General features: G+C 50.2%; 1 protein-coding gene across 2 annotated transcripts; it reads right to left on the bottom strand.

Moving 5' to 3' along the window:
* Positions 1 to 3,730: 3,730 nt before the first annotated feature.
* Cldn14 (claudin 14) lies at positions 3,731 to 13,593 on the bottom strand. 2 transcript variants are annotated; one of them, XM_051150277.1, is made up of 3 exons: positions 13,470 to 13,593; positions 13,147 to 13,305; positions 3,731 to 4,605 (listed from the first exon to the last, which is right to left on the bottom strand). In XM_051150277.1, exon 3 carries the CDS (start codon positions 4,523 to 4,525, stop codon positions 3,806 to 3,808), a length of 720 nt encoding a protein of 239 aa, XP_051006234.1. In that variant the 5' UTR covers positions 4,526 to 4,605; positions 13,147 to 13,305; positions 13,470 to 13,593; the 3' UTR covers positions 3,731 to 3,805. The 2 variants fall into 2 exon arrangements, with proteins under 2 accessions (XP_051006234.1, XP_051006236.1); XM_051150279.1 differs by lacking the exon at positions 13,470 to 13,593 and having other exon boundaries at positions 13,163 to 13,410.
* Between the last annotated feature and the right edge of the window lie 493 nt (positions 13,594 to 14,086).

The following is a 14,086-nucleotide window of genomic DNA, read 5'->3' on the forward strand; positions in this document are numbered from 1 at the left end:
TTGAGAGGCCTGTTTGTATTAACTCTTAAGACAGGGATATGGTGTGGTTTTGGTGTTTACCAGAATGCTTCCGGCTAAATAGCAATTTTGTTCAAGGAGTTTTGGTTTTATTTTATCTTATGTTTCTCAGGCTGGCCTTGACCTTGCTGTGTAGTCAAGGACAGTCTTTAAAATTTACTTACCTGAACCGGGCGTAGTGGCACACGCCTTTAATCCCAGCACTGAGTAGGCAGAGGCAGGCAGATCGCTGTGAGTTCAGGGCCAGCTTGGTCTACAAAGTGAGTCTAGGACAGCCCAAGGCTACACAGAGAAACCCTGTCTGGAAAAACAAAACAACAAACAAACAGACAAACAGAAAGAGCAGCAAGTGCTCTGAATGGCCAAGCTTCTCTCCAGGGTGACATTAAATGCCTTGATCTTTCTGCCTTCTCCTCCCAAATTCTGAGATTATAGGTGAGCGTCTCCGCACAAGGTGTGAGCCCTGCTGGAGCTTGGACCAAAGGCCTCAAGCACACTGGGCAAGCACCTCACCACCTGAGCTTGGCCTGCAGCCACCTAGTGGTTGAGACAAACTCAGAACTCCTTTTTTAAAGTCGACTTCAGTTTTTATTTTTGAGAATTTTGTAGTTGTACACATGGCTCTTGCTCTTTTGAGCACCTCGTTTTACAAGCTGCTGCTTATGAGGGAGGGCCCGTTCCCACTGACCTCAAAGCCTGCCCTTTTCTGACTAGCTACCTCCTGTTGCCAAGTGCGCTGCCTGGTTTTATGTCAACTTGACACAAGCTAGAGCCACAGGGAATGAGGAAACGTTAACTGAGCGATTGTCTCCAGACCCAGCTGTAAGACATTTTAAAAATTAATGATCAGTGGGGGAGGGTCCAGTCCACTGTGAGTGGTACCACCTTTGCATAGATGGTCCTGGGTTCTATAAGAAAGCAGGCTGAGCAAGCCATGGGGAGCAAGCCAGTAAGCAGCACCCCTCCATGGCCTCTGCATCAGCTCCTGCCTCCAGGTTCCTGCCTGCTTGAGTTCCTGCCCTGACTTCCGTCAGTGATGGACTACAATGTGGAAGTGTAGGCAGAATAAACCCTGTCATCCCCAGCTTGCTTTTTCGTCATGGTGATTTGTCATAGCAATAGTAACCCTGAGCTCCGCAATGTCAGGACAAAACATGATGCCAGAGGGCGGGATGACGAACCCTGTCAATTTGACAGCCCTGTGGAGAACAGTAACTCCCATCCTGTGGTGGGGGATGGGAGTGAGGGTGTGGAGGGGGGGCAACACCTTTTTGGGCTGCATCTCAGATATCCAGCACATCAGACATTCACACTACAATTTATAACAGTAACAAAATTACAGTTAGGAATACCAGTGAGGGGGCTGGAGAGATGGCTCAGTGGTTAAGAGCACCGCCTGCTCTTCTAAAGGTCCTGAGTTCAATTCCCAGCAACCACAGGGTGGCTTACAACCATCTATAATGTAACCTGGTGCCCTCTTCTGGTCTGCAGGTAAACAAGCAGACAACACTGTATACATAATAATAAAATAAATCTTTAAAAAAAGGGAGGGGGGCTGGAGAGATGGCTCAGTGGTTAAGAGCACCGCCTGCTCTTCTAAAGGTCCTGAGTTCAATTCCCAGCAACCACATGGTGGCTCACAACCATCTATAATGTGATCTGATGCCCTCTACTGGCCTGCAGGTGTACGTGCAGGTAGAGCATTGTATACATAATAATAATTCTTAAAAAAAAAAAAATGCCAATAGGATGATTGTATGGTTAGAGGTCACCCCAGCCTGAGGAGCTTTATTAAAGGATCGCGGCATTAGGAAAGCTGAGAACCGCTGCCCCCAGAATCACAGAGGACATGAATTGCCTGGCTTGCCTGTGAGGAAGTTTTGAGGTTAACAGAGGAAGGAAGATCCACCCTGAATGTGGGTATCGTCGTCCCGTGGGCTGGGGTGCAGGACTGAAAGCTGGGAGAAATCGCCAGTGGAGCACCAGAATTCATCTCTAAGGACCTCCTGACGGGGCTGGACACGCCCAGCTGCTCACACTCCTGCTGCCGTGATGAGCTGAACATAATAAACCTTTACTGTCTTGAGTTACATCTGAACAGGTGGTGTGTTTCTTTTTCATTTCTGACACAGGGTCACATGCAGCCCAGGCTGGCCTTGAACTGCCTGAGTAGCCAAGTATGGCTTTGAACTTCAGAGCCTGCAATATCCACTTCCTAATTTCTGTGGTAATCTCCACACCCCAGGGCCCTGCGCATAGTAGGCAAGCACTCTATCAGCTACCCTCCCAGCCACTGACAAGTTATTAGAAAGTGACTAATGCAGACGTTATGGAGGCCCTTGAGGCCTGTCTGGGTCTAGGACTTGGGCTTCCCTTTTTTATTTATTTATTTTTTTATTTACTATGTATACAGTGTTCTGCCGCATGCACACCTGCAGGCCAGAAGAGGGCACCAGACCACATCCCAGATGGCTGTGAGCCACCATGTGACCTCCGGAAACCGAACTCAGGACCTTTGGAGGAGCAGTTAGTGCCCCCAACCTCTGAGCCATCTCTCCAGCCCAGGCTTCCCTTTTGGATCTTCATTCTTTACCCTGTGGGCTCGTGGGCCAGGGTCTCCCCAGGCTGAGCCTCACCCTGCCCCACTGCAGCTCTCTTGGGCTGGGGACATTCACGCTCAGCCCTAGAGTGGGTGTTTCCTCTGCACTCAAAGACACTGCCGCAGAGCGGAGAGGTGAGCCCAGATCCAGGCTCCCTGGCTAGGGTGTGGGAAGGAGGCTGGGGGAGACTTCCTTTAGCTTTCTGATCATGTGACAGAAGCCAGGAGGGTGCTAGGGCTCTCACAGCTTTCAAGCCCCACCCTGCTGTCTAGGAGTTTTTTCTCTACATAGAGGAACCCCGTGGAACCTGTTGTCATGGCAACTAGGACTGGTCACCCTAAAAAAAGTGTCTTGCAAATCCAGCTAGGCCCTGAGGGCCAAGCACTCCTGACTGAGCTTCTTGCCAAGCATAGAAAGTGGAGGCACCAGACGCTCTTCCCTTTTTACTCACTACAGTGGGGACTGTTGGGCCAGCAAGACCACCCAGTGGGTAGAGGTGTGTAGGACGGCCTGAAGACTTGAGCCACAAGGTGGCAGAAGAGTGCAGACTCTGGGGAACTGTTCTCCAGTCTCTACAGACTGGACTCTGTCTGTCTCTTACACACACACACACACACACACACACACACACACACTGTAATGGGAATGGTTTGCAGGTAGAAGAAATTTCCTGTCTGTGTATCGCCTCCCTTCTGCCTCTGGATTTACAGGGGTTTCTGTGATTTCCTGGGGGCATAGCAGATGGCTTTCTAGATTTTCCCATCATGCACTATTGGATGCTAGTGATTCAGTGTCAGGCTCAGGGCTCCTCATCCTTACTTTGGCTGTACAAACAGGATATTCCATATTTCTAGGGCTCGGATGAAATTTCCCATACTTGAACACGCAGTAGGAACTACAGCTGCCTACGCCACAGACCCCCCCAACACCCCACCCCCCAAGCAGTTTGTTCCTGCATCACACACCAAACCCATGGGCCAAGCTTCCAAGTCAATCTTTATTGAGCTCCTATTAAAAACCACCCACATAAATACATATAATAAATACAAAACCAGCACTTTTTAGGAGCCTTTGAAGAACACCTGTGTCTGGGCTTACTTCACATTCGTATAGGTCCCTGAGTCCTTCCTGCCTCCGTCACTGGTCCCTTGGGCCCAGCAGCCCTGACAGAGGCCTGGGGACGGAACTCACACATAGTCATTTAACCTGTACCCACTGTGCGAGGCTGAGGCCACCGAGGGGGCACGGTTGTCCTTGTAGGCTGCTGGTGGGTGGTAGGCGGGGGCGGCTGCTGTGGTGGTGGCCCCAGCCCTGGACTGGGCCTGGTAGGGTCTGTAGGGGGCCTCATCCTGACAGGACAAGCAGAGCAGGGTGCCCCCGATGAGCGACAGGGACGAGGAGATGAATCCCAGGTACAAGGCCTGGCCGATCTCGTACTTCATGCCACTGGGCAGCAGCGGGTTGTAGAAATTCTGCACGACGTCGTTTGTGGTCCAGGACACGGCCACCATGCACAGCAGACCGGCCAGCAGGAAGAGCACGCCCCCCAGCACCGCGAAGGTGGTCTTGGCCGGTGTGCCCTTGGCACAGCGTGTGCACTTCATGCCCACCACAGCACTGGCACAGGCCATGCCTGACAGCAGGCAGGAGATGACCATGAGTGCCCGGGCAGCCTGTAGGTCCCGGGGCAGCGCCAGCAGCGAGCGGTAGATCTGACACTGGTAGATGCCTGTGCTGTGCCACACACACTCCATCCACAGCCCCTTCAGGTAGGACACGGCCGTCAGGATGTTGGTGCCCACGTGGGCGGTCCTCCGCCAGTGCGGCAGAATAGTGGTGATGAGTGTTCCCACCATGCCCAGGAAGCTAAGCAGGAAGCCCAGAAGCTGAACCGCTGTGCTGGCCATGGCCAAGGGCCCCGCTAGCCACGCCGGGCAGTGCCCAGGTCCCCAGGGGTGGATCTGGTCCTTAGGTGCCGGCAGGAGGCCTAATAAAGCCGAGGGGGGGAGGGCGAGAAAAGGGAATTGGGTTAAATATTATCTCAATGCATTTATTTCTGTAGTCGAAACACTTTTCCATAGGCAGTTGGTATGATAATTAACATATCCTGAAAAAAAAATTGGTTTGGGGCACTTGACAGGATGGAAGGACAGAGCTGGGAGAGATGGGTTCAGCTCCCAGCAGCCTGTGCTTCCTGGAGACCCCAGGGAACTGCCCTCCAGATCGCCCATTCTGAATGTCTCCTGGGACCAACTTATGCACACGGAGGAAGTTCTACCTGATGCCATATTCAGGTTTTTCTGTTACACCTGAACCTTCCTTTTGTTTGGTGAATTCTCAGTAATAACAAATGTTATCCACACAGCTTGGACTGACACGTTAAGATGTGTGTGGCTTGAACAGCCTTGGGTGCTGTGTCTGTAAGAGGGTGACTTTCTCAGGTACCCCAGAGGCAAGTCAGAGGCTGTTTTGGAATTCTGAGCTGATGTGACACTACAAACAGGATTGTAACTGGTCACAAGCTTACATGCCTCTGACAGAAGAATAGGTCACTGGCTCAGTCCTGCCTTACTAGCAGCAGAGGCTACCCATGGTAGGGGACTCCCTCAAGCAAATCACGACAGTCCTCCCTCGTCCATTGTGCGTTGTCCAGGGTCTGCATGTCTGGGCCCACACTGGGCTCTCTGGCTGACCCCTGACCTGAATACTATGGCTTCTCCAATCCTTGTCAAGGTTACCCATTAAAGAGTACAGGAAAGCTTGCCTGCCCGAGCCCACAGGGCTTGCTGAGTGGACCAGTCTGGGGAGGTCTAAGTGTATTTATGGAAAGCAAGAGGGCTAATTTTAGAAATCATTAGGTTTTGCTATTTTTAATCTAAGGATTTTCTAATTTAAGAAGTGTTAATGAGCCCCCAACCCCCAACCCTCGCTCCGCCCACCCACCCATAGCAACAGCAGGCAGCTCTTGCATCAAGCAATTTTTCCTGGCTTTGCTTCTCACGTTAAAGCCATTCTGTAGAAAACATCTTAACTGAATGAACATGTCTCCTTGGAGACTGCCTGACTCTCCACCTGAGATACTGTGGAAAGCTCTGCCCTGCACTGCTGTTTGCATAGGAAGGCCCTGCCTCACACTGGGCTGCGTGCAATGGGCTGGCCTGGCCCGTCCAGGGCTGACTTTGGCGTGCACTGTGGGCTACTGTTTTCCCCGCAGGCATGTGTACACCTGTGGAAACATTTGCTAGGGAGGTGTGGGTCCAAGACAAATGTTCTGAAAGGCCTCAGCTGGCTGGGTGGGCGGGAAGGCATCTGAAAAGGCATCAGTCTCTCTCCCTGTCTCTTTCTGTGTCTCTGTCTCTCTGTGTCTCTGTCTTTTTATGCCATTCAGTCTCTCGTTTGGTTGGTGAGAATTACACACAGGTCTGATCATTCAGGAAAAATGGGAGATGTCCTCTCCCAAGCCACACAGAAGTGACATGATGTAGCGGGCACACCTTTAATCCCAGTACTCGGGAGGCAGAGGCAGGCTGATTGCTGTGAGTTCGAGGCCAGCCTGGTCTACAAAGCAAGTCCAGGACAGCCAAGGCTACACAGAGAAACCTTGTCTCAAAAAAAAAAAAAAAAAAAAAAAAAAAAATTTCCATCTCCACACACGATAAAGAAAATTCCTTTCCGGAACAAGAAAGCTTATGTTGGTTAGATGAAAATCACCACTTGGTCGAGTGCAAGGTCATTTCTACTTCGCTAAGGTGCAGCAAGAGCCTGCAGGACAGAAGCCTCAGACAGCCACAGGGATCGCGGGGATTCTAAGCCCCTGCCAAGCCTGCCAGATGAGTTCAGTCCCTGGGATGGAAATGGTGGAAGAACAGAACAAACTCCTTCAAGTTGTGTGCTCCCCCCTCCATCTGCATGTCACACATGCACATACGCACACACATAGCGCACACACATAATATGACATAATAACTACTTTTTAAAACTACTTTTTTTCTTTCCTGAGACAGGTTCTCTCTGTGTAGCCCTGGCTGTCCTGGACTCACATTGTAGACCAGGCTGTCTTCGAACTCACAGGGATCCACCTGCCTCTGCCTCCCGAGTGCTGGGATAAAGACGTGTGCCACCACTGCCTGGCGGTCAGATCAGCATTTATAAGGATGAAATAACTGAATTTCAGTTTTAAAAACAGTGCTTTCTTAACATTTTTTTCTAATTGCGTAGATTTGTAGGTTTTCGTTTTTCAAAAATCTGTCTTACAAGAACAAAGAAAACTGAAAGAAAAAGTATACATCCCACTGATGAATACAAGACATGTTTTTAGTGGTAAATGAGTATTAAATAGCAATAGCTGACATTTTTAAGGGTGGGGGAAGCTTTCTATAGAGGGTGTCATGGGCTGAACTGTACCTCCCCATAGATATATTGAAGACCCAGCTCCCAGGACCTCATAATGTCATCTTCTTTGGAAATGGGGGTTACACATGTGGATGGGGACACACTGGGGAAGAGTGGGTACATAAACTAACAACATTAGTGTCTTTTGGAGACAATAAAGACAACTGAGAGTTAGAAGATGTGATGTGACCATTGAGGCAGAGTTTGAAAGGATGCATCAAGCGGCCCAGAATGTCCTAGATCCAGCAGCCACCAGAAGCCTGGAGAGAGTCTTGGGGCAAGCCCCCTTCAGCCCTCAGGAACAGCACTCCTGGGGAGCCTAGGCCCCAGGCTTCTGGAATCAGTTTCTGTGTGTTAAGTGTCTCCAGCTTCACAGCTCTCCCCCAGCACTGTCTACTTAGAGAAAACACATGCCAGCCTGAATACAAGGGGAAGTGTCCTCCAGAGCTGGAAAATCTGGTGGCTTTGTGTTTGTCACCGGGATACTCAAAGCAGCGTCTACCTTCATGTCCCAAAATGTAGACGACAGAAAATGACAACAATCCGGTAAAAATCCCCTGTGGCTGTGAAGTTCAAGGGCAAGCTTTGTCTAAGCAGCCCACACAGGGGTCAAAGGGCTGGGCTTCTGTGTTTTTTTTTTTAAGAATTACCTCAACCCACCAAGAGTCTGAGACTATGGTCTGTGTTCAGCTTGCTGCCTGTGCGCAACCGCTGACTGGCCTTCTCTGCTTGCTTGTCTGTTTTTCTTTCTCCTTTCTTTAAAACAGAATATTATGTGTATGTATGTGTGCCTGCACTGTGTGTGTGTATGTGTGTGTTGCCATGGAGGTCAGAGGGGTGGGATCCCTTGGAACTGGAGTTACTGTTGTGAGCTGCCCAATGCAGAACAGTAAGTGTCCTTAACCGGTAAGCCATCTTCCCTATGCCCCCACTGCCCTTTGACAGTGTCTGAATTACTGTCAGTTTTTCTTAAATCAACATGTATTGGTTTCATAGATCATAAAAAAAAATCCACACAGGTCCCTTGGGGCGTGGACCAGGTGTGGAGAAGGTGACTCAGCCACTGGCCAGGCTTTACCTTGGAAATATAATAGAGCTCAGTGGGGCCTAGACTAAGACAGACAGACAGACAAACAGGTGCGGGGGAGGGAGTTAGAGAAAACCACAAACCCAACTGCAGGACACGGGCACAGCCAGACTGGAAATCTCCAAGGATAAGACGACAGAGCTGGCCTGTGAATTTTGTGAACCTCTGAAGGTTGTTCATGGAACCCTGAACCAGGGACGTATGGCCGAGGTTACAAATGTGGCACTAAATAAAATGTAAGGCAAGGATTTACAGATGGTAAAGAAAATATTGTGGAAATTGTTCCGAGGTCATTCTCAGAGATCCCAGATCTTGCATCCAGGTGCTCAAAAGCTGCTGGTTACTGAGGTGAGAGCCCTCGGTGCCCTCGGTGTCCTCGGTGCTCTTGGTGTCATTCTCATTTGTGGGTGGGAAAACTGAAGTTTGAAGTGATTAAGTGACGGATTGATCAGGGAGACCAAAGAGGAAAGCGCTGTGACCGCCCCCTGGGGTAAGAGATGGGGTGGGGGTGGGGAAGTGGAAGAGCATGGAGTGGCCAGGTGGGTTCTCAGAGGTTGGTGGGACCTACCTACGGTTTGCTTTCAAAGTGAGAGACATGGCCTTGGGCCACCAAACAAATGGAGAGTGAAGACAGAGGGGGAGGGAATGGTGCGGGGGTCTTGGCTGAGGTGGTTAGCTCTCGGAGGGCTAGGTATCTGGGCCGGTTGAATATTCTCTGTGACCTTGTCATAGTGTTTGGGGTGAGGTTAACATTTAAAGCAGTAAGGGGGGGTTGTTCTTTTATTTTCTTTCTGTTTTTTTTTTTTTTCTTTCTCTTTTTGAGAGGGTCTCATGTAGTTCAAGTTGGTTTCAAGTCTACTGTATAGTCAAGGATGAACTCTGGATGCTTTTAACCCCCAGGGCTGGGACTGCAGACTGGAGTGGCCATGTGTGGTTTGTGTGGTGCAGGAGATCGAGCCAAGCACTTTACCAGCTAATGAGCTAATGATGCATATATATTAGTTTTCAATTAATTAAGCCAACTAATTGGTTAATTTTTTTTTATAGTCTCACATAGCCCAGGCTGGCCTTAAATTTGATTTGTAACCAAAGGTGTCCTTGATCCTCTGATCCTCTGGCCTGTACTTCCTGAGCTTGGGCATTACAGGTGGGTACCATCACACCTAGTCTGTGGTGTTCTGGGGACCAAGACCAGGGCCTCATGCATGCTAGGAAAGCACTCTACAAACTGAGCTGCATCCAGCCCTGGCTATACTTTTTCACAAATTTGGAAGTCTAGAGTGAACTGGGTAACTGATGAGATTTTAGGCTGTGTAATTCCCTATAAATTCAAGGGCTCACAGAGAAGGTAGCTTGTGACCTTTCTGGCTTGCTGTTCATGTGCATGCGGTGCACTTTCTCTGAGGCATGCTGGATGCTGGAGGTTGCCCTTGCCCACTTTCAAGCTGAACCCATTACAAATGAAAACAGGGACCTTTGTTCAGAAGTTACTGGGAATCTCAAGATGGCGGCAGCAGTGCTCACAGCTCAGTGAGCATTTCAGGGGGTGGCTGGCTCCTTGGAACAGGCCACACACATCAGGCACCAGTCCTGCTGTGATTACAGACCCAGGGGCTGTGCACCGAGGTTCCCTCCCCCTATTACACAGACAAGAACATCTGGGAGGGAGTTTGAAGGAAACAGGAGTCTCACTTGCAATGTTCTGTAGTATAAAAAAAGGTTTCATGTGCTTATTTTTTCTTAGGTGTAACCTGGATACTTCTGTGAACATAGTCTAAGGAGGAGCCTTTCAAAAACAAAAATGTTGCTGGTCTCTGTTGCCCAAGGGCTGTGGCCAGTGGAAACAGACCTGGGGGCTCCTAATCATAGGCTTGTGTGTCTCTTGTCACAGAGAAACTACAGGGTCTCCGTGATGGACCATCTATTGGGAGTGAAGCTACTGCCCCAACTTCCCTCTTCCTTCCTTTTATAGTCACTCAACGGGCAAGACGGCAGAGGCTGCCTACGCTCACACTGCAGGCTCCATCAGATGGTCCTGGTGGAAGTTCCCCACTTGCTGCTGCTGTTGGCTGCTGCTCCCCCCCCCCCCCCCGCCCGCTCTCCCCCTCCCCCTCTCCCTCCCCCTCAAAGCTCATGGTCCTGGCAGCCACATGTCCTGCAAATACTGTTGGGGACTTGCTGCCTGAAAGAGAAATACACAGATCAAGCGGAAGGAGAAACGCTTGGGTTAAAAGCTCCAAGAATCACTCCTGAACTGGCAAAGTCCACTGCCTGCATCTCAAAGTGGAGTTGGTACAGGCTTGACTTTGATACTTCTGTACCACAGCAGAGCTTTTTGATGTACGCAAGAAAATGATTTTAAAAAGAGCCCATGAAATATATCCAATTCCATTGAATTTTATCTACACACACACACACACACACACACACACACACACACACACACACACTTAAACACGCACAGAGGATAGAGACACTAGTTGTATAAGCCGGAGGACCAGAGTTCAATGCTTGGACCCACACAAAAGTCTGCCCTGTTTCTGTAATCGCAGCACTTTTGTGGCAGGATGGGAGGTGGAGACGGGAGAAGCTCCCTGAGAGAGTTAGCCAGGAGTTACAGCGCAGCCTCAGAAACAGGAGAGATCCTGCCTCCACAGGGGGAAAGGTGAGAGCTGACTCCTGAAAGTTGTTGCCAGACCCCCACGTGCCGGCCCCGCCCCCAACCAAATAAACAAAAAGGAAAGCAGGATATGCTAATTAGCAATTGTGGCCAACTGTTTCCAACACCAGAAGGAAATCTCAGATAGATGCTTCTTCCAGGTTGTTTCTGTGTTAGGAGAGGGAGGAGTCACCGGAAAGGGGCGGAGTCACAGGACGGGGGCGGAGTCACAGGAGCACTGGCTGTAACCTAGCCAGTACCCATCTCCTCCTTCCTGACTGTGGGCCCATCCATCTGCCTCCTGTCCCTGCTGCAACGGCTTTTCTGCCTCAAACCCCAAACTTCTTCTTTTCCTTGAGTTGCTTTTGTCACAGCAACTAGAAAAGTCACTAGGATGGTGATATTTTCATGGCACCCAAAGATGAATTAATTTTTCTCCCCCTGCATAGTTTTCTCTGCAGATGCCTCATGAGGCATTGATCCTGTTGCACAGATAAGTAAGTAAATTACAGTAAGCTTCCAAGATGGGTGGATCACAGGGATCCAGATAAAGCAGAGGCCAGCACTGCCTCCCACCCTGAGGAGTTGTAGGCAAGCTGCTCAGCCGTGAGTGACTCACTGTCACCTACATTGAGGCTGAGGCTTCCTAGGTTGTAGGAGATGCTAAGATAATGCAGTAAAAAACCCAAAGCCCAGTTTGGAGGACACCAGCAAATGCAAGGAGTGCGAGACTGAGGTTCCATCGCTCCTACAGATAAGAGAGCCACCCTGAGAGAGGCCAAAAGTGACCGGAGCCCACATGCCTTCTCAGACCCAGGTAGAGACTGTGGGTCTTTATCCTCTAGTTTGACAAACTTAAACCTAAACCCAGGACCAAAAGGGTTTAGATCTTCAAAAGTGTAAGAGTTAAGCTTCTTTGTGGGAATTAAAAGCCAGAGCCCCAAATCTCTCCAAGGTTTGGAGACCATCTCAAGATGCTAACCCTAAGCCAGGCATGGTGGCGCACGCCTTTAATTTCAGCACTTGGGAGGCAGAGGCAGGTGAGTTCAAGGCCAGCCTAATCTGCAAAGTGAGTCCAGGTCAGCCAAGGCTACACAGAGAAGCCCTGTCTCGAAAAACCAAAACCAAAACAAAACAACAAAAAAAGATGTTAACCTTGATTCTCTTTCTACTTTGCCTGTCTGCCTTGGGAAGACTACACTGCTGATAAAAATGTGGGGCTCAGGGTAGTTGAGAATCTCACATAAAATTGCTTAGGACCTCCCCTCTTTATATCATTTTTTAAAACTGCTGTTAAGTGAGAACCAAGAGCTGGAGAAATGGCTCAGTGGTTAGGAACAAACACTTGCTCCTCTAGAAGACCCAGGTTCAGTTCCCAGAGCCTGCATGGCAGCTTGCAACTGTCTGTAACGCCAGTTCCAGGGGATTCACAGCACCAGGCACACATATGTATGCATGCAGGCAAAATACCCATATACATAAAATAAAATAGATACATCTTAGAGGGGGAGTGCCCCAACAGAATTGAGAGAGAGGTGGCTCAGTCAGTAAGGGGCTCGAGGACCCAGGTTTGATGGCCAGAACTCACATTAAAAGGCGGGCATGGTGGCCAGAGGTTAACATCCCAACACTGGAGAGGTGATGGGTCCCTGGGGCTCTGCAGTCAGGCAGCCTAGACTAGAGCTCCAGGCTAACGAGAGACCCTGCCTCAATAATAAGGTGGAAATACTCCTGCCCTCCCCATGCATGTACACACTCAGACACATCCTCATGATCACACACGTGGAGGTAGATACATGATGCATGGATGGATGGATATAGATAGATAAATGATAGGTAGGTAGGTATATAGATAGATACAGACAGACAGACAGACAGACAGACAGACAGACAGACAGAGGGACCAAACTGTCTCATTTCTCCTTCTCCCAGTGGATGTGCGTGAGCTTGGGGGTCAGGGAGAGGTTCCCATGTGGAGGAGGAGACTCTCACGGCAGATGTGCTGAGCACTGCTGGTGCTCTCCATGTCAGAGCGGACAGGAGGTGATACTGATAAAGCTCCAGAGCTGACACGGGGTCTCCAAGCATCCTGATTCTGCCCTTGCCCCCAAATCGAGGCCCAGAAAGTGAGGAGCGTTGCACAGATACTGTGGAACCAAGTTCCTGCCCTTCCTGGGTCCTCAGCAACTGCCCTTCACTCTCAGATTCGTAGGGTCCCCCGAGACATCCAGGACCAAGGGCCACAATGGCTCTTTCGCCAGAAGAGCGCTCCTGTTCACCAGGCTACTGACCTGCCTTCCGGCTCACCCACCCACACACCTAACGGGCAGGGTCCAGCTTTGCAGATAAGCGACTGCCGACCCCAGCCACTCCCGTCACACAAAGAGTACCTTGAGCCTCATTCACCTCGCTTCTCAGGAACTCAGATGCTCCGATTCAGGTAGACAACAGGGACGCTGCAGGGACACTTCCAGCTTTGCCTCATTCGCCGAATGGAAGCTTCAACGCCCGGACAGTTGTCTGGTCAATTGCGGTCTCTTGATTACGGCCTGCGTGGGCGCACATGCCCTTCAGTTAGAAGATTAACTAGCCGGTGCACCCTACCAGGTGGCCCTGCTGAAGCAGACATTCAAGACCAACCGGAAATGCCGTATCTGCACTTGGAACAAGAATGCTGGAGATGCCCACACGCGGCCTTCTAATGGGTCCTCACCTTCCTCGCCCAGTGTTCTGTGTCAGCCCTTTCTGACCTCCCTGCTCTGACTTTGTTTGTTCCTGCGGCCTCATTGCTGGCATCTGTACAAGTCACCGGACTCCTGTCAATAAGTCAAAATGTCTCCTGTACCCAGGTGCTGGCCACAATGACACATCCTCGCAGCCGCCTACCTGACAGCTGTGCCCACGTAGCTTTGGACTTTTTTTTTTTTTCCTTTTGAGCCATTGGTTTCCAAATTCCTGGTGGGTGCTGTCAGTGAGCCCTGAGGAAGGAGTGACTTCCCTTCTGTGGTCGTTTTTACTGTAATGGCCAATGGCTGATTTAGGTGATGTCTGTGTGCAGGAAGTGGTGCTGAGTAGGTCAGAGGGCACAGAGCCGAGTGAGGGACAATGCCACAGGAGTCAAGAGCCTAAGGGAGAAGACCACTTTCTCAGGGGCAGGAGATGTTGTCCTTGAGACCTCAAAGGTGGCACAGGGACTTGGCTGTACTGGGAATGACTCCGGACGTTCAGGTGTCCCGAGTATGGTTCTGGGATGCCAGGGTATGCTGAGGTCCAGTGGGTCGGCCTTCTGGTTGACTCTATAAGCCTCTCTGTGGTAATGAACCTGCATGT

The sequence above is a fragment of the Acomys russatus genome, chromosome 8, assembly GCF_903995435.1.
Source record: "Acomys russatus chromosome 8, mAcoRus1.1, whole genome shotgun sequence".
NCBI classification, from domain to species: Eukaryota; Metazoa; Chordata; class Mammalia; order Rodentia; family Muridae; genus Acomys; species Acomys russatus.